This window comes from Carcharodon carcharias, chromosome 5, assembly GCF_017639515.1.
Source record: "Carcharodon carcharias isolate sCarCar2 chromosome 5, sCarCar2.pri, whole genome shotgun sequence".
Classification (NCBI taxonomy): Eukaryota; Metazoa; Chordata; class Chondrichthyes; order Lamniformes; family Lamnidae; genus Carcharodon; species Carcharodon carcharias.
In genome coordinates, this window is record NC_054471.1 from 104,177,405 (window position 1) to 104,204,549 (window position 27,145).

At 40.4% G+C, this 27,145-nt stretch overlaps 1 protein-coding gene across 1 annotated transcript in view; it reads left to right on the forward strand.

The window, feature by feature from the left end:
• The window catches only part of eloal (elongin A, like), a 99,649-nt gene that overhangs the window by 45,951 nt on the left and 26,553 nt on the right, over window positions 1–27,145 (forward strand). The window contains exons 3-6 of the mRNA XM_041187366.1: window positions 10,679–10,735; window positions 18,265–18,377; window positions 21,478–22,423; window positions 25,051–25,156. Of these exons, the coding sequence (XP_041043300.1) occupies window positions 10,679–10,735; window positions 18,265–18,377; window positions 21,478–22,423; window positions 25,051–25,156 (1,222 nt within the window). The remainder of the gene's footprint in view (window positions 1–10,678; window positions 10,736–18,264; window positions 18,378–21,477; window positions 22,424–25,050; window positions 25,157–27,145) is intronic.

Genomic DNA, 27,145 nt, shown 5'->3' on the forward strand with positions numbered 1-27,145 from the left:
TTGTGTAATGTTATAAAATCAAAAAAGTGGTTGTGCAATGTTATAAAATAGAAAAACTGGTATGCTTCCCCACCTCAGTTTACTTGACATTAACAAGATGTCATCTTGGTAAAAGCTCCCACAGCTTTCTCTTTAATGAGCCTGGCTACCTTCGTGCCTTCCCTCTTTCCAAAGTCTGCTTTTGCATGTTTCCTTTTGTTAAAAAAACTCCCTTTGCATAGATAGCGATCAAAGAGTTCTTTAGAAAAATGAGTCTTGGGTGCTCTTCAAGTACACAGTCAACTCAAGATTAATTTATTGTTTAGATTCTGGGGAAACAGCTTCCATTTAGCATATTAACCATCTTTCAACTGTAAGAAGGAAACTGAGATTTTTGCCAAGCCAAATAGTGTCTGGCTGGTGTAAAAATAGAAAATGCTGGAAATGCTCAGCATGCCAGGCAGCATCAGTGAAGAGTTTTTTCCAGAGCTAATGTTTTGGGTTGATGCCCTTTCTTCAGAACTGAAAAAAGTTAGAAATGTAATGTTTTAAGCATGTGAACGACGGGGAGGGTGGAAAAAGAACAAAAGGTAAAGCTTGTGATAGGGTGGAAGACAGGGAAGATTAAATGGAATAGAATTGGTGGTGCAGGGCCAAAGGGAGTGGTAATGAGACAAGTAAAGAAACAAAAGATGTGCCCAGAGGAGGTGTGAATGGCAGAACAATGAACAACTTTCATTTGAAAGCAAAAGCACGAGAAAAACTGCATGTAAATGGAACCTGCAACTGGATAGAGGAAACAAGAGGGCAGAGGTTACAATTAGAAATTATTGAACTCATTGGCCCAAATCACCTGATCAGCGTTGAAACTGTTGAGGGCCATGTCAATGGTGGGAGAGGGTTGAGAGGTGGGGTGGTGGTGGCAAATGGAAGGTCGCATTATCTGAACAGCTACAGCAGAGGTGGAGAAGCTGGGACAAGGGGATGAAGTCCCTACAGGAAGTAGGGTGTAAGGAAATATAATCTAGGTAGCTGTGAGAGTCCTTGGGGTTATAGTGAATACTCGTTGATAGCCTATCCCCAGAAATAGAAAAGTCGAGGAAGGGTAGAGTTGGAGATGGACCATGTGAAGTTTTGAGAACAGTAGAAATTGGAAGCACAATTGATGAAATTTTCCAATTTAAGGCAAGAGCAGAAAAAAGCCCAACAGTGTTATTAGTTAGCTGAAAAGGAGGTAAGGGCAATCCCTTGAGTTGGACTGGAACAATGTTCTGCATATATCACAAAAAGGCAACATAGGACCCTTTTTCTGGAGGCGGTGGGCAGAGTTATAGGAGAAAATGGCCAATGTGAGAACACGTTCAATCAGGCAGTGAAGAGAAGTGGTGATGGAAACTGGTTGGGCTCCTATTCAAGGGAGAGTTGGAGAGCCCTCAGGCTGTCCTGTTGGGGAATAGAACTGTAGAGAGATTGGACACCCATGGTGAAAGAAACTTATAGGGCCAGGAAATTGGAAATTGTTCAAGTGATGAAAGGTATTGGAAGAGTCACAGATGTAGGCTGGAGAGAGACTAGACAAGGGGTGAAAAATAAATTTGATGGGAAAATATCAGTTCAGTGGGGAAGGAGTAGGCTGAAATGATAGGTCTACCAGAGCAGTCCTGTTGTGGATCTAGAGAAGGGATTTGAAGTGAGCTGGTCAGGGTTGGTGAGCTAGGAGGTTTGAGGTTGGGGAGGGAAGATCTCCAGAGAAGATGAGGACAGTGACGAACGATGGCTTGATGTTTGATGATGGAGTTATGGTCTGAGGGAGGTAGGAGGTAGTGTCAGAGAATTGGCGTTTGGCCTCTGCAAATAGAGGTTGGTTCGCCAGACAACAAAGGCAGCACCCTTGTCAGTAAGTTGGCTGACCAAGTTAGAATTGGACCTGAGAATAGAGTGCAGCAAGTTCAGCGGGAAATGGGTAGGAGTGAGTGAAGAGAGAAGAGAAATTGAGGTAGCCAATGTCATGCCAGCAATTCTCAATGAAGAGATCTTGAGAGGGTTAGAGGCTAGAGGGAGGGATCCGGGTGGAGAGCAGGTACCGTACAGGAGGTGGGTAAAAGGGTCCACTGAGTGTGGGGGAAGACTTTTGGGCAAAGAAGTAGGTGTAGAAAGAAAGTTGAAGTTCAATGAGATGGGGATGTAGGGTGATGAAGCTGAGGCCTTTGCTGAGGACAGATCATTTTGGGTCAGAGAGGGGAAGGTGAGACGGTATTGTGAATATGTAGGAAGAAGCAAGATTAGAAAAAGTAAATGGGTCAAAAGGAACTGAAGAGGAAGAAAGATCCAGAGGGACATTGATACCAATGAGTTGTTGAAGCTTGTGATCCTTCATGCCTGAAAGGAAGAAAAGAAATTTTTTCTTAAAGCATCGGATTAGGCAAAGGATGAAAGGAAACTGTTGTCCACAACTGCTTTGTGATCGTTGGTTGATGCTGCTGATGAGAGAGATTAATGTGCATGACATTGAGTGTGGATCTTACGATGTAGGGACAACAGCGGTTTGAGAAATTCTGAATGTCTAGGAGCTATCTGTAATCATGGGTGGATCTGAAACATGAAGGGAAGAATTTCTGTTGGAATCCGGGTGGGAAAAGTAGACAGTTGCTGAGGAAGGAGATGTGGCTATGAAAGTGAATTTAGATGGATACCTGAGAAGGAAAATAGAAAGCAATGAAGGTAAACTAGATAAAAGAGCTTACCTTGATGGCTGGCTGGTGGTGTCTTTGTTGGCTTCAACCTGATTCGGTCTGCTAGGTAAGCAAATTGCAGGTTATGTTTCTTATCACAGGTCCACTTGTGATTTTACCAGTGATTTGGAGGATGGCTGTGGAGTAGAAACCTAGGAACATAACTTGGCCTCTTCTGAACAGGAGCTGCTGCATCTGACTGACTGTCCCAGATCATATCAGAGCAGTAAAGAAATGTATGCACTACTTTTAAAATGAGTCCATTACTTCAGCCATTAACTCTCCCTGCTTTATTCATGCTACTACTTTACCTTGATCAGCCTGTTCATTCATTGCAATTCATATGCTGATCTTCCTTGTACACATACTCAAATTCATGAGCTACATGAGCCCATGGCTTTACTCTGTTCTCCCTACGCATGTTTCACAGCACTCATTGACGTTGGCTATCCCAGAGAATCTAACTATCCTTCCTTTGCCCCCGCTCTTCTCAATCTCCATTCATAGTTACATAATATTTACAGCACTGAAACAGGCCACTTGGCCCATCAAATCAACTGGTGTAACCTTCAGTCATGTTTTCCCTTGTTCCTCTCTTGGCTCCCCAGACACCACCCATTGACTCCCTCGATGGACCTTCCATCATTAGTCCACATGAACCGCCCCTTAAAATGCCTGCTCCTTTGTATATAGGGCCCTTCTCATCTATGACTTCATCAGCAGTTCTGTACTACCAAATGACTATTAATCATTATTTTTTCTATCAACATCACAGAAACGATTATATGGTCATTAGTACATTGCTGTACGTGGGATTTAGCTGTGTGCGCAACTGGCTGCCACATTTCCTGCATTGCAACAGTGACTACATTTCAGAAGTACATTATTGGCTGTAAAGCACATTGAGACATCAAGTAGCCATAAAAGGAGCTACATAAATGCAAGTCTCTCTTCTGTCTTTATCATCATTTTACTCATTTTGGGGCTTGTGTACAAATCTGCCATATTTCCTTACATTACAGTGGTGATGTCAAAGGTACTTAATTGACTGCAAAGTGCTTTGGGATCTCTGAAGATTGTGAAAGGTGTCATAAAAATGACAGTTTGTTTTATTCTGGTTCTCCATTCTTGACCTACTGAAAGCTACCATATTTCTGTTTTCAATGTCCTTATCATATAGCCTTTCATTGCTACTGCTGGCCTTAGTAAAATATTCATCTTTACATTCTCAAACCTGAGTGACACAGGTTCAAGTGCACACTACAAATGACTGGCCATCTTGTTTGTCTACCAGCTTTGGCTCAGCTATCTGAAATTCTTATGGCAGAATTAACTGTGAGGCTAACAGTGCTCGTAGTTATTAAGTGTAACTGGGACACTAGCTTCCAGCAAATATGTATGCACAATTAAACACTGAAATCAGGAAGACACTAAGTTGCCCTGCTCTTCCAGAAGCTTCACTTTAATAGTATCTTGCTGTGGAAAAATGTCAGGTTGCTGCACTTGGGTAGACTCACCAGAAAAATTTAGATCTCGTCCTTTTCGGTGTAAGTAGTTTTTTTAAAGGTGCGGTAAGTCTTAATTCTACGAAACAATCTCTCTGGTACTGAAATAACAGAAAAATACTGCAGATGCTGGAAATCTGAAACAAAAACAGAAAATGCTGGAAAAACTCAGGTCTAGCAGCATCAGTGGAGAGAGAAACAGAGTTAATGTTTCAAGTCTGTATGATCTAAGGGTCATATGGAAATGAAACGTTAAAACATTTCCATATGACCCTTAGGTCATACAGACTCGAAACATTAACTCTGGTTTCTCTCTCCACTGATGCTGCTAGACCTACTGAGTTTTTGCAGCATTTTCTGTTTTTGTCTCTGGTACTGAAAATGAACTTTAGTTAGGGAGTTTCATTCCTTCAGATTTAATTTATTATTGGAAATTATAAAAAAACAGCTAAATACATTTTGTATGTTAGGGAAAGAACAGCAAAGAAATAATACATGTAATAGCTGCAAAAAGAACACGAGAAAGGTTGAGGGATATCTGGGCCAATGCAAAAGATTTTTTACAAATTTACTAATTGAAAGGGAGTGTTGAAAATTAATGCACGCCCCTTTATGACTGGTGCAGGTGAAATCAACAAATGGCAAACTTACTAAATAGTTATTTAGGGCTGTATTTTTGCTCCTGAGTTTGGGAGCACAAAGTCAGGAAAATTCCCAACTCCACGAACCTGACTCAGGAGAAAGTGCTCCAAATGGTCAGATTTTTGTTCCTGGTGTGGGCGGGGAGGGGATGCTGGTGGGTGCTAACTGAAGCCAGGACCACCGCCCCCAGGAACGGTTCAGAGGCAGCCACAGGGATTGCCAGGTGCAGAGGCGGGCTGTTTAAAAGGCCTGCCTGTGTGTTGTGGTTTTCTTTTCAGAAAAGCAGTAAAGCCAAAAACAGCCCTGCCGCTCAACCCCACTTCTCATGTTCAGTCCATGCCAACTCATGGCCCTCCATACCCTCCATGCCAACTTTGTGCCATCCATGTCTTCTACCACCACACTTTGGGTTTACACCCTCCATACCAACTCACCCAGTATCCACCATGGGCAAACCTCAAAAGCTGTGATGGGATGAAATAAACTAAAGTTCTAAGTATCTATTACATACTTTACTATATTTAAAAAAAAACTCTCCTTGGTAAAAGCCCATTCAATACTTTTAAATCCCTTCAAGTACTTGATCCTTATAATCCTTAGAAAAACCAGCATTTGTATTCATAGCTAATATAAAAGCAGAAAAGCCTGGAAAAGCTCAATTGGTCTGGCAGCATTTGTGGAGCAAGAAACAAGAGTTAATGTTTCGAGTCCATATGACTCAGAGAGACTACTTCTTTAGGTGTATTCAGAGCCCCACATCAAAGATAGATTAATCTCTTTATGACCATTTGGAGCTGTCAATCAAACTGCAAATTTACAGGATATAAACAAAAATACCTGGAAAAACTCAGGTCTGGCAGCATCTGTGGAGAGGAGCACAGTTAACGTTTTGAGTCCGAATGACCCTTCAACAGAACTAAGTAAAAATAGAAAAGTAGTGAAATATAAGTTGGTTTAAGGGGGGTGGGTGGGACAAGAAGAGCTGGAAAGCGGGCCAGTGATAGATGGAGATAACCAAAAGATGTCACAGACAAAAGGATGAAGAGGTGTTGAAGGTGGTGATATTATCTAAAGGAATGTGCTAATTAAGGGTAGAAAGCAGGACGAGTAAGGTACAGATAGCCCTAGTGGGGGTGGGTGGGGGGAAGGGATCAAAAAAGGCTAAAAGGTAGAGATAGAACAATGGATGGAAATACACTTAAAAATAATGGAAGTAGGTGGGAAAAGAAAAATCTATATAAATTATTGGAAAAAACAAAAAGGAGGGGGAAAATCGGAAAAGGGGTGGGGATGGAGGAGAGCGTTCATGATCTAAAATTGTTGAACTCAATATTCAGTCCGGAAGGCTATAAAATGCCTAGTCGGAAGATGAGGTGCTGTTCCTCCAGTTTGCGTTGAGCTTCACTGGAACAATGCAGCAAGCCAAGGACGGACATGTGGGCATGACAACAGGGTGGAGTGTTGAAGTGGCAAGTGACAGGGAGGTCTGGGTAATGTTTGTAGACAGACTGAAAGTGTTCTGCGAAGCGGTCACCCAGTCTGCTTTTGGTCTCTCCAATGTAGAGGAAACCGCATTGGGAGCAACAAAAGCAGTAGACTAAATTGAGGGAAGTGCAAGTGAAATACTGCTTCACTTGAAAGGAGTGTTTTGGCCCTTGGACAGTGAGGAGAGGGGAAGTAAAGGGGCAGGTGTTGCATATTTTGCGTTTGCATGGGAAGGTGCCGTGGGAGGGGGTTGAGGTGTAGGGGGTGATGGAGGAATGGACTAGTGTCTCTCGGAGGGAATGATCCCTGCGGTATGCCGCCGGGGTGGTGGGGGGGGAGGGGGTGGTGGTGAAGGGAAGATGTGTTTAGTGGTGGCATCATGCTGGAGTAGGCGGAAATGGTGGAGGATGATCCTTTGAATGCCGAGGCTTGTGGAAGACAAGGGGGACCCTATCATGTGTCTGGGAGGGAGAAGAAAGTGTGTGGGTGGATGCGTGGGAGAATGGTGTGGTCAACCATATCTAAGACTACAGACGGATGGTTGAGGAGGGATCAGTTTACCTCGGTCACAGTCACATTGGATGTGATTTTAGACTTTGAAAGCTGTTTTGGTACTGTCGCAGAAGCAGAAATCTGAATAGGAGGGATTTAAACATGGAGTTCTGGGAAAGATGGCCTCTGGTTTGGGACACGGCAATACATTCAAGGATTTTGGAGAGCGAGGGGAGGTTGGAGATGGGACTATATTCGTGAGGACAGAAAGGCCAACGGTTTTTTTTTGAGGTGAGGGAGATTTGAAGAAGAATATAATACCTGAGAAGAGAGAATCATTACTAATATCAGCTAACACGGGAGCTAGGAAGAGAAGTTGGATGATCAACTGTTTAGTGAGACTTTGGGTCAAGGGAGCAGGAGGTGGGTTTCATGCACAAGATGCATTTGGAGAGGAAATGTGGGGAGATGAGGCAGAAACTACAGAAAGATATGAGCTGAGAGCTAGGGCAGGTGGGGGAACCATAAAGGAAATTTGGCTTGGTGGTCTAGTGGAAGGGAGGGACACGACAGAGACATCTGATAGGGTGGCCTCAATGTTAGTAATAGAAGTTGGCCAGCTCTTGGTGTTTGTTTAAGGTGAGAGTTCAGGAGACGGGGAGATTTTTGCTCTCCAGGATGACCCTGGAACAGGTGAACAGTCTTGGCAGGACTCTAGCACTAATGTGATCCAGTCAGACCTAGCAGTGAATGGCTAAACCAGTTGTCTGCCACATCTGTTCAAGTCTCTCTCTCTTGAGCATAAGGGAGTGAAGGTATGGGCCATACCAGGTGGAACAGCTAGAGTGGAAGAAGTAATGGTTTTAACAGAGACTGGGCATCGGAGGTGAAGATGAAGGTATAATTGAGCAGACTGGTAGCTGTAGAAATGTCATGGTGGATGGAGGGCCAAACTGGATGTCGGTATTTTGAAAATACAGTTGCAAGTGAAATGGGAGAGGAAGTTTTTTCCAGGAACAGCACACTATGAATTGAGATGGAGGTTGAAATCACCCACGATGAGAAGTCGCTTGGTGCAGAGGTGAAGGGAGGAAAGCAGTGGAAGTAGTTCAGTGAGAAAAGTTTTCTGCTTTGATGGGTGGCAGCGAATGAAGAGTTTAATTGAGGCTGGAGGGTTGGAACAATGTGTGATGCTCAAAGGCGCAAGGGCCAGAGGAGGAGCAGTGGGAGACCAATAAATATGCCTCATCTTCCCTCGTCAAAAGCAGTTTTGCTGACTCCTAAATGGCCTGTCTACATTGACAGTTTGCTTAAAATGCTTGCCTTTTTGTATGCTTTGCCTGTTCTTGGCTGGATTACACAGTCTCCTTGGAGCTTTATTTGTGTTGCGTTGGAGAAAGACAGGGAGGCAATAGTTGCGTCGAGGAAAGAGAAATCTAATTTATCAAGACTAGTATTGTCCTAATGCACCTATTACCTGCCTATTGTGATGTGCCTCTTTCAGCAGTTGTGTCTGAAGCAGGTGGTCCTCACTGTTCTACTTCTTCTGCTGAGGTTAAAATAGAGCAAGGCAGCAGTAAGGGAGATGCAGGGATAAAACAAAATACTGCTCAGTAATTTTCTATCTAAATCTTGGGCAACCATTTATGAATCTAGCCCTTTATGGTGTTTCTTAGGGTAAAATTGTTTTTATATCTTGAGATTCTTTTCAAAAGGAAACAACTGGAAATGGTGGAAATCTGAAATACAAACAATGCTTATGTTCACAGCAGGTACTTCAGTATAGGTAAATTGAAAAAAATGAGCTCCTGTATCTATTCTGCAACCAGGCTCAAATTGAATTTGGAAATAATAGCATTGAAGAGCACATTTTCAAATCATGCTAGATTTACCCCTCGAAAAGGAAAGGCTTGTATTTATAAAGCTTCCTTTGTGACCTCAGGATGTCCCAAAGTGCCTTCCAGCCAATCAAGTGCTTTTGTAGTGTAGTCATTCTTGTAATGTCACTAAACTCTAATCAGCTCTACATTTTTCCTGTTCTGGTTTAGTAATTCATTACTACAAGCTCTTGACAGCTGTGCATAGCTTCTGCCAAAAGAAAAGGCTGTTGTAAGTTGTACACATGCTACATAGAGTAGATGGAATTTGACATTGGTGAGTACCCTCATAATGCAGTGCAAATATTCTATGAACTTTACCAATTGAATGAAGCCAGAATGCAAATAATGTGCGTCTTTTGTTCTACACATACCAAAGTTTTCATCGGGGAAAAACAAGATCTTAATTTACAAGTGCTTCTCAATTTTATAAAATTTACCTTTTTTTGTGAGTTATGCAATATTAAAAACAATGTAATTTTTAAAAAGCTATTTTAGTAAAACATAAAACAACTGTTCTCCAAGCTATCACTGTCCTCAAGTTGGGTATTAAATATTTTCTTTTATGTCTCCTCACTTAATCTTAACAAACCCCTGAGTGGTTCCTTTGTTTCCAATTTATTTCAAAGGCATAAAATCATATGAAATTGTCACTTGTAAACCAAGTATTACAATAATTATGGTTATGTTAGGAGTTGAAGTTTGTTAGGCAGTAGTTTCCAGTCTTGTTTCTGTTCTCACTCGTCTTTACAAATTATTTTTACTTCCTTTTCCTCCCCACATTTTCCACTTTTATTCTATTCACTAGTCCACAACCATGAAAGCAGACAAATGACTCTGGTGCTGCTGTTAAACTGGCTACCAGTAAGTGTGTGAAAGTGACACAGTTTTGCACCACCAGCTTTTTCGTGAATTCCTTGGCATCTGCTTGAGGTCATAGCCTTAATTAAGAACGTGTTGGATGGAGATGGTGTTTCCTATATTCTGAGCTGCAGCAATACAATGTGCCATCGTCTAACAATTTGCATGCTGAAGCATGATATGTAACTACTTTATATTCTTCTAACGTCTTAGCAGAGGAATATAATTACACTATCCAAAGATTTGTGGACCTAAACCTCTGACAAGATAAGCCCTTTGCAATAGAGCTTGATCAACATGCGAATGAAAATGCACATAATAAGGAAGTGAAGCAAAGTGCGAATATTGAAAGCTGTAAAGTTCTCTGGCAATCAGTCTTTCCGAGCACGTCCACCATCTTCTGCCAAATCCAGCTGATCCATTTCACATGTGTAAGAAATGACATTAGAATTTTTGTCAGGCAGATTCCAGAGAGACTGCTGTAGATGCTTCAGTACAGTACATTTTAGAATAATTCTTAGTAAATGGAATGTATCCTGATTTATCTTGTGTCCTTGACGTTTTGTTGCTGTGAACCTAACCAGTAGCTTTGAGATTGCACAGATTTCAGCAGCGTATGTTGTGAACTTGCTTTTGCAGATGATTAGAATTGAGGCCAGCCCTGGCGAGGTCATGCTATTTTTTGCTGCTTGTGTAACTGCTGTCATTTTAAGTTGCTCATTTATAGTATATGGTAAATGGAGCAGGCCAATCTAGCATTGCCATAGATAGGCACTGAGCTCATTGCAGACTCAGCCATTCTATACTTCGAACAGAACAGGGATTCATTTACCATATGTTGTACTTCAGCCAACAAAATTATTGAATTTTAAAATTAATTTTATTAAATGTTATTCTAGTTAAAATGCTTTTTAAATAAGTTTCATAAATGATGCTTTTGTATTGTGCTGTTTAAGCCATCTTGTAAAAATGAAATGTCAAGTTAATTTAAGAGTTATAACCTGCTAAAAATTACTTTTCCTCTTTAACATCCATTAAATTAATATATTGAGATAGTACATGCCTTGAGTTTCTTCTAAAGTATCAATTTGTGGATCTCTTCTAGGTTCTGAAATTGTTGAAGCAACTGCGAGATTTAAATATCACAGTGGATATTCTGGTGGTAAGATACAACATCTGTAAAATGTTTTCAGTTTACACCATACACTCTTCTATTCAGCCATTCTTAATGTAGATCTGATTGTATTTGTGTGAAATTTCCTATTTGCACAAATATGTGAAAGGGCTGATATTTCCTGTCTATAAACTCAGTTGATGAGTCATCTAAGTATCTGGCATTCCCTTGGGAAATGGTTTTGAGTTGTTTGTGTAAAACCCTTGGTCAACTACTAGCTTCCGAGAGCAAGAAAACGATTGTACAATACTGTGACACCAGCTCTTCCAAAGCAGTGCTATTTTTAAAATGCTATAAGCGATAGAGTGTACGTTACTAGATTGACGTTTGCTGAAAAGCACCACCTTGCAGGATGTGTTTAATTACAGGTCAACAGAATTGGAGAAGAACATGTTTTTGGACAGCCATGGTAGAACTTCAAAAGCCTTTTGGAAATATCATTGGTGATTTAGTTCACAAAGCAACTTTCTTGGCAAAAACGAAGCCAAATGCCCACGAGAGTTTCTTTCTTGCTGTGTAAATAGGCAATGGTACACTAGCTATCTTCTCTTCTCTAGCTAACATTTATTATTTGAGAGTTGTCTAGCCATGACTTATGTTGTGATTTTACTGTGGGACAGGGCTAGAAGGCATCCCCAAGTCTAACTCAGCCAGAATGGAGATCGAACCCGATGAGGGTGGCATTATCCTGAACGACATGCTCGCCATCTAGCCAACTGGGCTAACCACTGCTTCCACCCCCCACCACATTAACTATAAACAATTTAAAACTAAACTGTCCTGTGGGTTAAGAAAAGTATTTTGAACCGGGAGTACTCTTTTCCTGTGTGTTCTGCTAGCAGGCAGATTGGAAGGATAACTATGATATAAAATGATGTAAAGGTATGCATGCCATACAGTAAAAAAAAATTGACTTAAATATAAAGCTAACTAATGACTATAAAAGCAAGGCAATCAAAAAGCAGTTCCATTCACTTAAGATTCACTGAGAAATTATTTAATTTAAGCTTAGCAATCAGGTACCAATCACTTCTATTTTTGTTTAGTATTAGTCACAACTTTCTTTTTTAATTCTGGACAGTGTATAATTTTTTGTGTAATAACTTACAACTTGTTCACAAAACTGATCATTTAATGTTAAAAATGTCTGCCGGAAATTTCCACTCATGGACCTACCTTTTTTTGCCAGAGCCTGGAGCTTGAGTTGAAGGTTTTATTTGAACTTTGGGTGCCATGCCTTGTGAGATTTATTTATGAAGTTATTCACAGCTGGGAAGCCCTGGTTTGGCACAGAGTTCTGGTTAACATTCTTAAAATACTGCCAATATATTTAGCAATAGTTGAAACATTGGGAATGGATGTGACTGGAGGTGAGTTGCTTGGCAGGTGTGAAATTGAGTTCTGTCATTAGCTTGCTGCTTACCTAAGTTGTTTTGTGTTTTGTTGTCACCTGTTCTGCAAGTATTAGATTAGATTATTCACTTTTGGTCATGTATTCTCTAGTTTAGCACAAAATAAGTTGTCGTTGTTATATTCTTCAATGAGATCTAGTGTGTAAATATTCTGCAAGTATCCTGGCTGACCTAATGGATAAAAGTGCTGGCCAGCCAGCACATTATTAAATTCAGGTCAGATATGTTGCATGTTTATTTTTAGCTGGTCTCAGCTAGACAACAGTTACGATACTAGCATTGTTTTCACCAAACCTGAAATATGGAGGTGGGAGACAGAATCACATCATTGAGTGCCCATGCTGCTGGTCATCATCTAGTGATCTTCCTTGGAATAGTAAGTGTGTGGGCATTGGATAAGAACAGGATCAGAGCTGCCACTTGGTCTACTGATGAATGGACAGTTGCCAGCACTGGTGGAATTGTATGCAATAGGAGTCACTGCCTCCAGGAGAGGGGGTGGGGGGGTGTGGGCAGAGAGAGAGAAAGTATGGGGGAGAAGTAAGTTTTTGCATGTGTTATCTTTACATCATCTGTAACTTTATTTGTAGCTAAATTCTTAATGTAGATCTGATTGTATTTATGTTATACTTTGAATAATTTAGTGTGGACTTTGTGAGCCATGGATTGTTGTATTTTACTTGCTGGAAAGAAATTAACATTATACCAAAAGCATCCATAGGTTACCTAATTATCAATGGTTTTTCTGAATGATAAGAACATATGAATTCCCACATTCCATTTAGTTTGCTTCTACCATCCTGGCACTACAATAATGAGAGTTGTTGACTAACCACAGCGATCAATCTCTCAGTTAGTCTACAAAGGATTAGGACATGAAGTGAGGAAAGTCCCAGTGGTGGAGAGTTTTGTGACTGGAATTTAATGGCCCCACACACCCACAGAGGTGTGTTTGGTGGCTGAGGTAGGTTGAGTGTCATTTTGTGCAGGACGGTTGCAGATGGGGACCATGCCATCTTCCTATCTCTGCCTCAGTTAAGTCTGTGGAGGGAGGGCTGATGGGTGGTTTTCTTATCCCATCATCAGTTGGGGCCCTTAAGTGGGCAAGAATCTCATCCTGCTGCCACTAGCATTCGCCAGCAGCAGATGAGGGACTTGCATTGTAGGAAGTCTGAAAAGTAAATCCTGTTGGGGTTGTTTACAGGCTATTTGGGGGCGGGGTGGGTGTGGAGGGGAATGGCTGCATTACTGGCAGCAGCCACCACCTCCGTGTTGGTGCTATCGAGCAAAGAGCAACTGTCGGCCTCTCATTGGTCAGCAGCTCTTAGCAGGCAGAATTTCTGCCCCTGGGAATCCTTGATCCTGGGGAAGGTCCGCTGCTGCCCTATTAAGTGCTTGGTTGACACTTAATTCGATGGGCCTTCCTAAAAACAGACAGCACCGGGCTCTCGTCGGATCTCCAGCCAGCAGATGAGACCTCTGTCATGTACGTTAAATTCTGCCCCATTGGACCAAAGTCAGCTGCTGCTCCCAAGTATGCTACACTTATCATGTGGCATCCCAAATTACCCACCTGCTGCATTTCATAAATTTAATTTCTGAAAGACATCTATCCAATTTGCATTTGAATGAATAAATACCACCTGCTTTCACCAGCTCCCCAGGGAGTCTGTTTCATTTCATTCTTTCTTCCTATTTTACTTTTGAGTCCTTGATGATTTCTCTGCATGTCCATCAGTACAAACCAGTAAGATAATATGGCCATATTTAGAATAGTGAAAAGTATTTAAGTGTGTGCCAAATTTAAAATCATCTGCATAGAAAATGTTAGAATACAAAAAAACTTCACATTTAATAATGGAGAAAAATGGCAAGTGATTAGAATACAATGGCACTTTTAAATCTGCTTGAACTTTTAACCTTGAGCATGAAAAGTAATTGAAAGCTTGTATAATGGGTGGAGTTTTTTTATCCTGACAGATTATGAAATAAACATGAGTCTGTTTTACTGCAGGTTTTAGTCCATGTCTTTCCTTCTTTCTTTGCCAGCAATCTATATTTTAGGTTGTGACCCGATTGCCTATAACAGAACTCCATTGTAATTGGCTCTGAGGCAAACCTGTTTCCACCCCCACCCACTGCAAAGCAAATAAAATTCTTCCTCCTTCATTCAGCTTCATCTTACTTGTGCAGAAAAGTGATCTTGAAACACCACACTGTTCAGATCTTAGTACTATTTCTCACTACATGCCAGCAAGCTGTCACCTACACTAGGCTTCTTCACCAGCCTTGTTGGTGTACATAGTTCTTTTTCACCCTTTTTGTCAGAATCAATGTTGTGTGTCGTTCATGTATGCAAGAGAAAAATGTTTATCTACATTTTGAGGCCATGGTCTCAAATGTTGTTTGTGATGTTTATGCTTTCCTAGTATATGTCTGGTAGGCCTACTTTGGCTGGTTGATACCAGCTTTGGAACCTGTATTGAATCTCATGGCTATAATGATTTCCATGTATGCTAAAAACAAAAAAACTGCGGATGCTGGAAATCCAAAACAAAAACAGAATTACCTGGAAAAACTCAGCAGGTCTGGCAGCATTGGCGGAGAAGAAAAGAGTTGACGTTTCGAGTCCTCATGACCCTTCGACAGAACTTGAGTTCGAGTCCAAGAAAGAGTTGAAAGTTCTGTCGAAGGGTCATGAGGGCTCGAAACGTCAACTCTTTTCTTCTCCGCCGATGCTGCCAGACCTGCTGAGTTTTTCCAGGTAATTCTGTTTTTGTTTTCCATGTATGCTAAGCCTGTTCTAAACTAGTGAAAGGACTCATCAAGATCACCTTATTTACTGGAAGATAATCCTGGGGGGGAGAAAGAGCATCTAACCCTGCTTGCTAAAGTGATATAACCTTTCTGTTCCACCTTTTATGCTTTCAGTTTAAAGGAGGAGTCCTAGTCTGCTAAGCATGGCTCTTGGGCTTTATTTTTTAAAAATAATAAACTGGTGATAGGGTGATATATTTTGATTCATAAGGCTGGGAGAAGTCATCCTATTTCTTTCAGGCTTAGCCTCCATCATCTGAAGGTGCATCTCTACTCAAGCTGACACTTCCAGTTTCAATTGGGTTGACTGACATTAATATTGAAAATATGAAAAAGTTTCAGTCATCAAGCAGCATGAACAAGTCTCATGCTGACACAAATCCTGATCAATACCAAAACTAGGCTAAATGGAAGGAACCAAATTCAGTCATGAAGAACTGATTCAGTCTTGAAATTGAAGAATTCAGTTAGTGAACACCCCATTTCTCCCAAAGAGGTTTTGCAAAAGATTCCTTCAGCATTTTGCCCTTGGTTTATTTGAATTTGGCATGGGGAATGCTATCTAACTTTGGTGACAACACAAATAGGAGCTTTTAAGTGGTGGTGAGGGCAATAAAAGAATTTCTTAATATAGACAGACTAGCAGAATGACCAATGGCAAAGGTAATATAATATGGATAAGTATGAGGTAATACATTTTGGAGGGGGGAAAAAAGGAATGGGTTTATAGATTCAATGGAAAGATGTTGAAGAATATGGATGAACAGCAAAACCTTGAGGCCAACCCATGAACCCCTCCCCCCGCCCCAATGTATCCAGTGCACCCACTATCCACCAGGGGCAGATCTCGGAAGTCATGATGAGATGAAATAAACTAATGTTCTAAGTGTGCATTACAAACTTCACTATATATTTAAAAGAAAGTCTCATAGGTAAAAGCCTATTCGATACATTTAAATCTATTCAAGTACTTAACCCTTATTAAAAAACCACTTGGAGCTGTCAGTCAAACCGTGGTCTTACAGCCCTGCTCTGTGATTATAGGTTGTGAAAGCAGTCAAGCAGAAATAATACTCTAATGGTAGTACTCAGGCTTATGTGAACAAATCCAGCCAAATTGCAAGCACCAATTTTTTTTTCAACTGCAAACTGGCTTTTCTCAAAATTTAAAGGACAGGAGATTTAATTGACTTGAGAGTTCCATTGAGCTCATTCATTTTTTATGCACATCCATGTCTACTGTTAACAATTCCAAAGGGGTACCTGACCTCGCCAAAGAAATTCAGAAGGTTCAGGCCTTTTTCTCAAATGTCTAAAGCTCACGAGTTGTGTTTCTAAAATTTCTATGACCAAAATTGCTTCTGTTTGAAGGCAGCTGCGATTTTAAATCTGCCGCTGCCTCTGTGAACCGCAGATGTGTGAAATTTGCCCTGCCTCTAATTCCTTCCCCTGGTGAAAGTGGTGCATGCTGGATTTGGGAATGGGACCTCTAAATTCAGAGCTTCGGTGCCGTTTTGACTAAGGCGCGGAGCTTATCTGACGTGATGAAAATTCAGGCTTCGTATCAATTTTCACAGTAAGGGATAGGATAAGTCACCAGAGATATGAGGAAAACTAAAAATAAATCTAGAGGAGGAACAGGTGAGATGCAGTATTGCAGCGAGGAAACTGGAGAAGAGAATTGGTGCAATAGCATGACCTTGTTTGATCCCGGTCTTCACTGAGATAAGGTCTGTAATGGTGACGTAGCAGGGATGTACTCCTAGCACAGCTGCACAACCACCTAGCCCTCACCTGGGAAGAGGAATGCATGCTGGCGGATCGTGTCTGTGTTCAAGAAGGGAAACTAGACTGTTTTGCGGTAACTACAGAAGTGTCTCCCTGCTCTCAGCCACAGGGAAAATCATTGCAAGATTCTTCCTTAATTGCCTCCTCCTGGTAGCCAAAGAACTCCTTCCAGAGTTGCAGTGCAATTTTCGTCCATTGTGAGGCACCACAGATGTGATCCTCATTGCATGGCAAATTCAAGAAAAATACAAGGATCAGCACCAACCCCTGTACATGGCCTTTTTCAAACTTGTGAAAGCATTTATCTTGACCCTGTCAACTACAAAGGCTTATGGAGTATACTCCTCAAATTTGACTGCCCTCAGAAAGTTGTCACCATCCTCAGCCTACTCCACGGTGACATGTTTAGAGTTAGTGGTAATTTAAATCGCTTAGTGAAAAGATAGGTTAGGATAAAGTTCACAGAACAAATATGGAATGTTTTGCCACAAGGAATGGTTAATGCATATATGCCATTGTATCTAATTAAAACTGCTTAGCTATTTAAAACATAAGAACACAGGGCTTAGGAGCAGGAGTAGGCCATTCTGCCCTTTGAGCCTGCCTCTGCCATTCAATAAGATCATGGCTAATCTGATAGTGGTCTCAACTTCACTTTCCTGCCTGCTCCCCTTAACCTTTGACTCCCCTGACTATCAAAAAGCTGTCTAACTCTGCCTTGAATAAACTCAGTGATCCAACCTCCACTGCTGTCTGGGGAAGAGAATTCCACCTGCTAATGACCCTCAGAGAAAACAGTTTCTCCTCCCTTCCATCTTAAAAGGGAGACCTCTCATTCTTGAACTGTCCTGCTGGTTCTAGGCTCCCCCACAAGTGGAAACATCTTTCTGACATCCACCCTGTCAAGTCCCCTCAGGATCTTGTGTTTCAATAATATCACCTCTCATTCTTCTAAGCTCCAATGCGTATGGGAATAAAATAGTGGGAAGCAAAGGAAAGTAAAGGTCCCTAGGGATTGGGTGACTGGTATTGGCAATAAATTACTCTTATACTGGTGTGATGGACCAAAATGACCACCTCCTCTGCTCAATTTGAACCATGTTGCCCACACAGCCAAGCCTTTGCGCTCGCCTGCCATGGATACCCTTGACATGGGCTATGTGCAGTCTGAGATGTTTTACTCAATATTACATGCACATATTTCATATTTCCTTCTAGAATTTCAGAACAACCTGGAACTCCCTCTCATGGTGAAGCATTCTTCTTTGCTCACCTAAGTGAAAACCACTTAAAAGTAACCTGACAGTGGTCTATGACCTACTGTAAAATTACATTAATCAAATGAAATATGATATGAATGGAATGTCAGTACAGAAAAGTCTGAATGAAGAACCTGTTTCTAATATATGGCTACTAATTTAAATTTGTATAATTCTTGAATCCCAAATAAATGGTTTATCCATCCATATTGAAGTTTGTTGGAATAACTTTTTTTTGTAGGAAACAGGAATAGGAAAAACAGTAAATGGATTCAGGAAAAATGAAGTTGTTGGTGACTTTGCCAAAGAGTTGGTGTGCCAGTGGAAAAAAATAATTCCTCAGGAAATATCCAGGTAGGCTTTCACATACAGCTCGTACGAGTTTGAAATTGAGGTATATGCAATATAAGTGCAAATCCTTTTACTGTATTCTGTGTTGCCAGATTGACTGCTTCTACCGCATGAATTACAAACTTTTTACAAGTGGATGTAAAGTGATTACAAAAATATCTGAATGTAAAAACTCAGGCTCTGAAATTCTTGTGGTCAGTGAAATTATTGAGGTCAGAAGGGTTTGATTTCTACCAAGGATGGGTTAGGAATGTGGGAAAAACCAGATTATGCCAGGTTTTAGACCCAAGATGCTGACAGTTTTTAGATCCCAGTTAAGGAGCCAGAGGATTGTGTATTTGTTGGCTGGGGGTGTGGGGGTGGGTTCTTGGGCATTTCTGGAACCCTCGGGCTTCAGCAGAACTGATGCCAGCTGAGAATTGACATAAACTCTTTTTAAAATGTCTTCAAATGTTGACTGGGCTATGGTAATCGACCCTGGAGGGCAATGGCTCCATTCGGAATGAACAATCTTTTGGTTCCTTATTTCTTCAGCCCAGTAGAGCCTGATGGCACAGCCCAATTATGCCATGGGCTGCTTCACTTTCTGGCAGAGGGACAAGGCAGGTACCACTGAAACACTCTCTGGGTGCAGTGTGCCAATCCTGGTCATGCAAGTTCACCCATGAATTAAATTTAGAATTTCAGAGCCTGAGTTTTTACATTCAGATATTTTTGTAATCACTTTACATCCACTTGTAAAAAGTTTGTAAGTCTCTGCAAGACTTTTATTGATGAAGCAGCCCCAGGAATTTCAGTAGTTTTTTTTTTGAAAATTGATGATCTCCAATCAAAGTTTCTCATTTGTTTCCTAAGTCTTGGTGCTTGTGTGGCTTTTCTCAAATGCACAGGGTGACGGAATGTGCTGTGCTCACATACTTTAATTTACATTATGCATTAAAAAAATAATTAAGATATAATAAATAAGTAGGCAGTGTTTTTACAAGGCTTATTTTCTGATTTTCATTTGTTCCTTCCTACCCTAATTTAGCCTGTCAGATAATTTTAATGAAAAGCTTAAAAAAAAGAAACTGTAATCAAAATTAAGAACTGAGTACTAAAGCTTGCATGTTGAATGCCCAACAATTGACATTTTTTGGCCCCCAAGGTAAGGTGACATTCTCTTGTAGCCATGTCAGAATTGGAATGATTTTGTAATATCAAACATTGTGCCATATATTATTTTGTATGTAAAAATATTTATATGCCTGTTTGTTAATATTTTAAATGTAAATGAGCTTTCTCATTCTGGCTGTCCATTTGTGTTAAATTGTGTCTAAATAATTTCTGCAGAAGATATTGTGGTGTCTCAGCAACCTTTGGAAGAGATTTAATCACTTTTGCAGTGGAAATCTGTAAAGCTATACTTAGTAGGAACACAATAGCATCACTAGTGCAGAATAGAATGGTTCATTTGGGACTACATTTCTGGAGATATAGGGACTTGTATGTGAGCAGTATTGGTAAACAACAACTACCTAAATTAGCGAGGATGGGACATGCAAGCATGTGGGCAGATGTGCTATAGAAACTTAAAGAACTAATTACTAGATATTTTGAAACACAGAATGTGGGCAGCACGGTAGGTAAGCATATTCTCCTTTCATCTCTGGGACTTGGGTGAATCCACCCAAATTGCCTACATGAAATTCTTCTTTGTTAGTTTTGAATCTCTTGTGTGCATTAAGTCTGCCCCAAGCCACTTCCCAATGTGAATGGCACTATAGTGTAAAACTGTGTAACGCTTGGGTCTGAATTAGCAGCCTTATTTCAGCTGGGAAATGGTAAAACATCACTCTTGTGCCGTAGAAGCTATTCTTGGTTTGGGCTTAGGCACGTTGTTGAATCAGAATGCAGAGTTTCTCTGCATGTAATGTATTCGATCTGGGAGTGCTTGTAATGGGAAAATTGTTTCTTTTTTTCCCAAATCTACTTTGTATCAGTTTCGCCTTCCCCAAAAATTCTGAAACCAGTGTTTTCAAGGATTTCTTTTCCATTTAGTAGCTAAACTGTGCCTATACGCAGCAAGTAGAAATATAGACCTTACTGAGTTGGCTGACTGATAGAAAACTGCTATAATTTGGAATTAAATTGATACAATATTGGATGGAGAGGATATTGGCCTCAATATCCCTAGGCAAGAGAGTGGAAATATTAATCTGGATTCCTGCTTTTAATAATTACCCCAAGATTTCTCTGTTAAATACATCAGGGTGCTGGCTGAGGATGGATTGGGTTCAGTTGTGATAGTACCCAAAATCTAACAGCTTGCCTCATGCCCAAAGAATGTTCAGCTGTGCAGCCCTGGAAGGGCAGCGATGTCTGGGGAATTGTAACCCAGCCATGAGTTGCTGCCTGAAGGTGAGAAAGGTGAAAGGCAAAATTGAAGGAAATCTACTTTTGGCATCTGGTGTTGGCTTAAAGCACTGCCAAAGTAAGTATATAAATCAGATCCTTTTACTGATCTCGAGAGAGAACTCCCCTGTGCACTGATACAGAAGTGTTGTTTCCCACACCAACTACCCCCATGTTCTCCCTAACTAACGGGAATTCAGTATTGAATTTTTGACAGTTTTTAAAGTTTTTGCTGGACACTGGTTTGAACTGACCCAAACTTATTTAATTTGGTGTTTGCACAGTTGACGGAGTCGAATTTAAACTCAGATTTCAGAGGTAAAAGCATTGTATCCCATTGCACTACCCTGTTCCTGGATCTACTTTATTATTTTTCCTTAAGATGCACTTATCAGAATATCCTATATTAAATGTGAGGAAATGCTATGTAAGTACAATAGTTTATTCTTGATTCAAATTGCTTTTAGTATGTATTAGTATGTACCTTGGATATAGTAGAACAATAACTAACTTAATGGAAATGGAGACAGTGAATTATGCATACAGAGACTTAATTTTACTTGTGATATTTTTGTGTATATTGTACATTTTCAATGTCCTTTACCATGTGCCACGGTCTGTTAAGGTGATGTATTGTGAACACATTATCATTGAGGTTTTCTCTCTTCAGTTGATCCATAATTTTATTGGAATGTCATTTTTTTTTTAGGAATAACAGTGAACAAAATGAAAGGACAAGGAGGAATGACTGTGGCCATTTTAGGAAAAAGCATAGAATGGAAAATACAAACACATTTTCCAGGCTCTCCAGTCATGAGACTTTGCATGTGACTGACGTGAATGAGTCTGCAAAACTCTTAAATGAGGAAGGAAGTGCACAAAAAAGAGATGAGGTTCTGTCTAATCAACGACCTTCCAAGATGGATCCTGATCAGTTAAAGACCAGTGAATACAAACCTTCATGGAAGGAAAGAAAAAAATACAGTCAATGTGCATCAAAAAACAATTCTCTACATAATCAACAATTGCTTAAAAAGGTTCAGAAATGTGAAAAATCAAAATCTTCACATAAGGACCAAATTAACTTTTCTAGAAAAGATAAAAAGTCTACCAATAGCCATCAAACAAAAAAGTCGATTAAAGAGAAGGAGTCTTCACTGGAAAGCTCTGCCACATCCTCCTTTATGAGTCAGGAAAATCCTCTTTCAGAAAAGGGCACTCGTGAAAATGGTAAAAAGAATAAAAGTAAATCTGTGGACAATGCAGAAAATTCTAAGTTATCTAGCAAGGTGCAGATATGGTCTTCAAAGGACAAAGCATGTTGTGGATCAGACATATCACAGAACATGTCACGTATGACTAAGGAGAGCATTAAAGCCTGCAAAGTGGAAGATGTATCTGAATTTGAAAACGAAGAGTTTGAAAAGCCAGCGATGACTTTTGAATCGTACCTAAACTATGAGGAGCCAAGAAGAAAAGCAAAAAGAACCCACACAAATAAGAATTCATCCATTCCGGGAAAACACACACATTCGAAGTTGATCACAAAAAAGGAGAATGTTGGATCTCACAGTAAAGAAAGCAAAAGAAAGAGGAGTGCAGACAGAAGAGAGCAATGTGAAGAAGACATTTGGCTTCAAACACCAAATAAAAAGGTATATTTTTAAAGTGATCCGCAAGCCAAATCAGATACGTATTTTAGAGCACAAAGGAAGGAAAGAAGTAAGATTGAGGGATTTGAGGAGGAAAAACAGAGGATAGAGGCATGAAAGCATGACCACCAATTGTGTAGAGATAACACTGACCAGGCGCAGACCAGTATCAGAAGAGCAAAGAGCATGTGCAGCTTCTTTTCCAGCAAACTTTCTGTTTGTATTTAGAATGCTGGATAACAAGATATCCATTGGCATTCCATGCTTGGTTTCATATTTTGTGTTCTGTTTTGCATTTAGGACTGAAAGGCTGCATGAGGTGTAGCCTTAAAGGCACTTAAAGCTAAGATCAAAAATTTTGAAGTCGATTCAGAAGAACAATTCCGGCCTCTTGAGCATCCCCAATTTTAATTGCACCACTATTGTGCCTTCAGCTGCCTAAGCTCTGGAATTCCACCCCTAAACCCCTCTACCTTGCTTTTCTCCTTTTTAAGAAACTTATCTCTTCGCCAGGCTTTTGCCATCTTCCCTAATATCCTCTTCTGTGGCTCAGCGTCAGATTTTACTTTATAATTCTTCTGTGAGGTGCCTTGGGGCATTTTATTATGTTAAATATGCTACATAAATATAAGTTGTTGTCTTTGACATGGGGACAATGTGGAGCATGGCAAGAGTCAGGTGGCAGAAGTGTCGGTCTTTGAACAGGTAAGGAAATAGGCAGCAGCGTTCTGAATTGGTTATAATTTATGGAATGGAATTGGAGATTTCAGCTAGGGAATTATGGAGAAATCTGTATTCAGGTGCTAAAATCCCCTGGACCTGATGGGTTGCATCTTACGATATTTACGATATTAAAGGAAGTTGTTACAGAGATAATGGATGCACTGGTGTTAATCTTCCAAGAATTCTTAGATTCTGGAAAAGTCCCAGAGGATTGGAAAACTGCCAAAGTAACACCCTTATTCAAAAAGGGAGACAAAAAACAGTTAACTATAGGCCAGTTAGCTTAAAATCCGTCATTGGGAAAATGTTAGTCTATTATAGAGGATGTAATAGCAAAGCATTTAGAAATGCATAATATAATCATCCAGAGTCAGCATGGCTTCATGAAGGGGAAATCATGGCTGAGAAATTTATTAGAATTCTTTGAGGAGGTAATGAGCAGGATGGATAATGGGGATAATGGGGAACCAGTAGCTGTAATGTATTTGGATTTTATGTTTAATAAGGTACCGCACGTTAGGCTACTTAATAAGATAAAAGCCCATGGTGGTGGGCGTAGTATATTAGCATGGATAGAGGATTGGCTAACTAATAGAAGAGTTGGGATAAGGGGGGCATTTTCAGGATGGCAACCTGTAACTAGTGGAGTGCCACAGAAATCAGTGCTGGGGCCACAATTATTTACAATATATATTAATGATTTGGATGAGGGAAGTGAATGTACTATCACCAAGTTTGCAGGTGACAAAAATAGGGGGGAAGGAAAGTGGTGAGGATTACAGAGTCCACAGAGAGATATAGACAGATTAAGTGAGTGGGCAAAAGTTTGGCAGATGGAAAAGATGTGGCAAAATGTGAGATTACGCACTTTGGCAGGAAGAATAGAGGAGTTGAATATTATTTAAATGGAGAAAGACTGCAGCACACAGGGCTTTGGAGGTCCGCGTGCATGAATCACCAAAAACTACCATTTAAGTTCAGGTAATAGGGAAGGCAAATGGAATGTTGTCCTTTATTTCAAAGGGAATGGAGTATAAAATAGGGAAGTGTTGCTAAAACTATACAAGGCACTAGTTAGACCATACGTAGATTACTGTAAACAGTTTTGGTCCCCTTATCTAAGATATATATATATAAGAAAAGACATACCGGCATTGGAGGCAGTCCAGAGAAGGTTCACAGGTTGATCCTGGGTATGGAGGGATTTTCTTTTGAGGACAGGTTGAGTAGGTTGGGCCTGCACTCATTGCGGTTTAGGAGGATGAGAGGCAACCTTATTGAGCCATATTCTTAGGGGTCTTAAAAGGGTAGATGCTGAGAGGTTGTTTCCCTTTGTGGAAGAATCTAGGACCAGAGGGCATAATCTCAGAGTAAGGGTCCACCCATTTAAGGCAGATGAGGAGGAATTTCTTCTCCAGGGGCAGTGAATCTATGGAATTCTTTACCGCAGAGGGCTGTAGAGGCTGGGCAGTTAAGTTAAATGCTGAGATAGACCGATTTTTAATCAGTAAGGGAATCAAGGATTACGGGGAAACAGCAGGAAAGTGGAATTGAGTATTATCAGATCAGCCGTGATCTCATTGAATGGTGGAGCAGACTCGATGGGCCAAATGACCTACTTCTACTTCTTATAATCTTACAGCTTTCCCTTAAGTCAATTTCTGTCTCTTTGTATTTCTCCTTGCTTCAGGACAACAGTGTAACAGAATTGAATCTGCAACTGCTTCTCCCTCATCACTGAATTGCTCCATGCCAATTTTTATATAATGGTGGGTTTGAGAAATAATATAAGATGGTCTCTGCGCACTCTCCATTTGAATAACTTTCTCATTAGAAGTTTTATTGTTCTGTTAATAAAAGAACAATCCGGTTGAAATTTATATTACTTGGCTTCTTTTGTGTTCCAGAGGAAAATTGACATAAATACTTTGTTAGATATCCCGTTGCCTAAATTTCTGCCAGATGTTACTGATATGCCTTCTGATAGTCCACCTACATCTCCTATCAAGAAATGTAAGTGAATCTCAAACATTTTAGTCAGTATTTTTCCCTTTTTCTGTAGTTTTTGATCTCCTTTCATGGCCATCTTTTCAGCATCTATGTTATCTAGCTTTAAAGACTAATGTCTTCCACCAATACTCATAGCTTGGTATAAAAACAGTAAATGCTGGAAAAACGCAGCAGATCTGGCAGCATCCGTGGAGAGAGAAACAGAGTTACATTTCGAGACCATATGACTCTTCAGAGCTCTTTTTTCTCTCCACAGATGCTGCCAGACCTGAGTTCTTCCAGCATTTTCTGTTTTTATCTCAGATTTCCAGCACCTACAGTATTTTGCATTCATCTATTGGCTTGGTATCGGTGATTGTGTCAGGGCAGCCCAGTGATACTGGACTAAGTGCTGTGCCTTTACTTCTCATGAGGCATCGGGCCTTAACCCTCAAGATCAGAAACTCTCTCATTTCTTTTTGATTATTTAATATGCACTTTAAATGATCCTGCTGGATATTTCTGTCAGGCTAAGAAATCTTAGAAGGTGACAGTCATTTCTGTTGAGAACTTATTAGGAGAAAGAAATTTCGAGGAAGACAGACCAGAATTGTTTGAGCGTAAACGCCAAGTATAAATGCTTTGGCATAATGTCAACTGACTGATCACCTCAGGCTGTAAGTAAGAACGATGTAACTACCAACAGAGTGTTCTGTGCAATTATGAGGTGAAAAGTAAGAAACTTCTCAAAAAACCTGCAGTTTTTCAATTATGTAGGACAGCTGCAAGTAGGTCAGTAGGCAGTGCTAATAAGGTACTGTGTAACTGGGAGCTGGCTGATCGGACGAAACTAGTTTGTGACTCAAATAGGGTGAATGACCTGCTAAAGCACAGCTGGTTACAGTGAGTTGGGAATTAGAGTGAGGACTTTTAAAATGGCAACTTGTTGACTGGGAATTATTCTACGTGCACATTTGGCAGAGAGCTAAGCAGCTGAAGAAAGTAAATCCATGGCTGAAAAGTGTGAAAAGGAGGAGTTTCGTATCACTGGACACTGCAACCAGTATTATGACAGAAAGGGAATGGGCTGCACCTGAACCAGTCTGGAGCCAAAGTTCCAAGAAGAAAGGTTAAATGGAAAAGAATTTAAACCGATACAAGGGATGGTGGAGGTTCTGGGTAGAAATAATAACCAAGAGAAAAGGCAGGGATAAGAGAAAAGGTCAAAGTACTTGGAGATAAAGGTAATATAAATGCTCAGAGTACAAGGAAGACATAATAAAATACATATAAACATACATACATACGAATTAGGAGCAGGTACAGGCCACTCAGTCTCTCGAGCCTGCTCCACCATTTAATAAGATCATGACTGTTCTAATTACAACCTCAACTGCACATTCCTGCCTATCCCTGATTACCTTTCACCCCCTTGCTTATCAAGAATCTATCTAGCTCCACCTTAAAACAGTTCAAAGACTCTGCTTCCACCGCCTTTTGATGGAGTTCCAAAGACTCATGAGCCTCAGAAAAAAATTCTCCTAATCCCTGTCCTAAATAGGCAACCCCTTATTTTTGAACAGTGATGCTTAGTTCTAGCTTCTCCTACAAGAGGAAACATTCTTTCTACATCCACCCTGTCAAGGCCCCTCAGGATTTTGAAGGTTTTAATGATGTCTCCTCCTTACTGTTCGAAACTCCTTTGGATATAAGCCTAGCCTGTCCAACCTTTCCTCATAAGACATCCCATCTCGCCAATGCCCTGTATAATTGAAGCATAACCTCTATGCTTTTGTATTCAATTCCCCTCACAAACAACATTCTATTAGTTTCCTAATTACTTGCTGTACCTGCATACTAGCCTTTTGCAATTCATACACTGAGACACCCAAATCCCTCAGCATCTCAGTACTCTGCAATCTCTCACCATTTAGATAATATGTTTCTCTCTTATCCTACTGCCAAAATGGACAATTTCACATTTTCCCACATTATACGCCATTTGTCAGATCT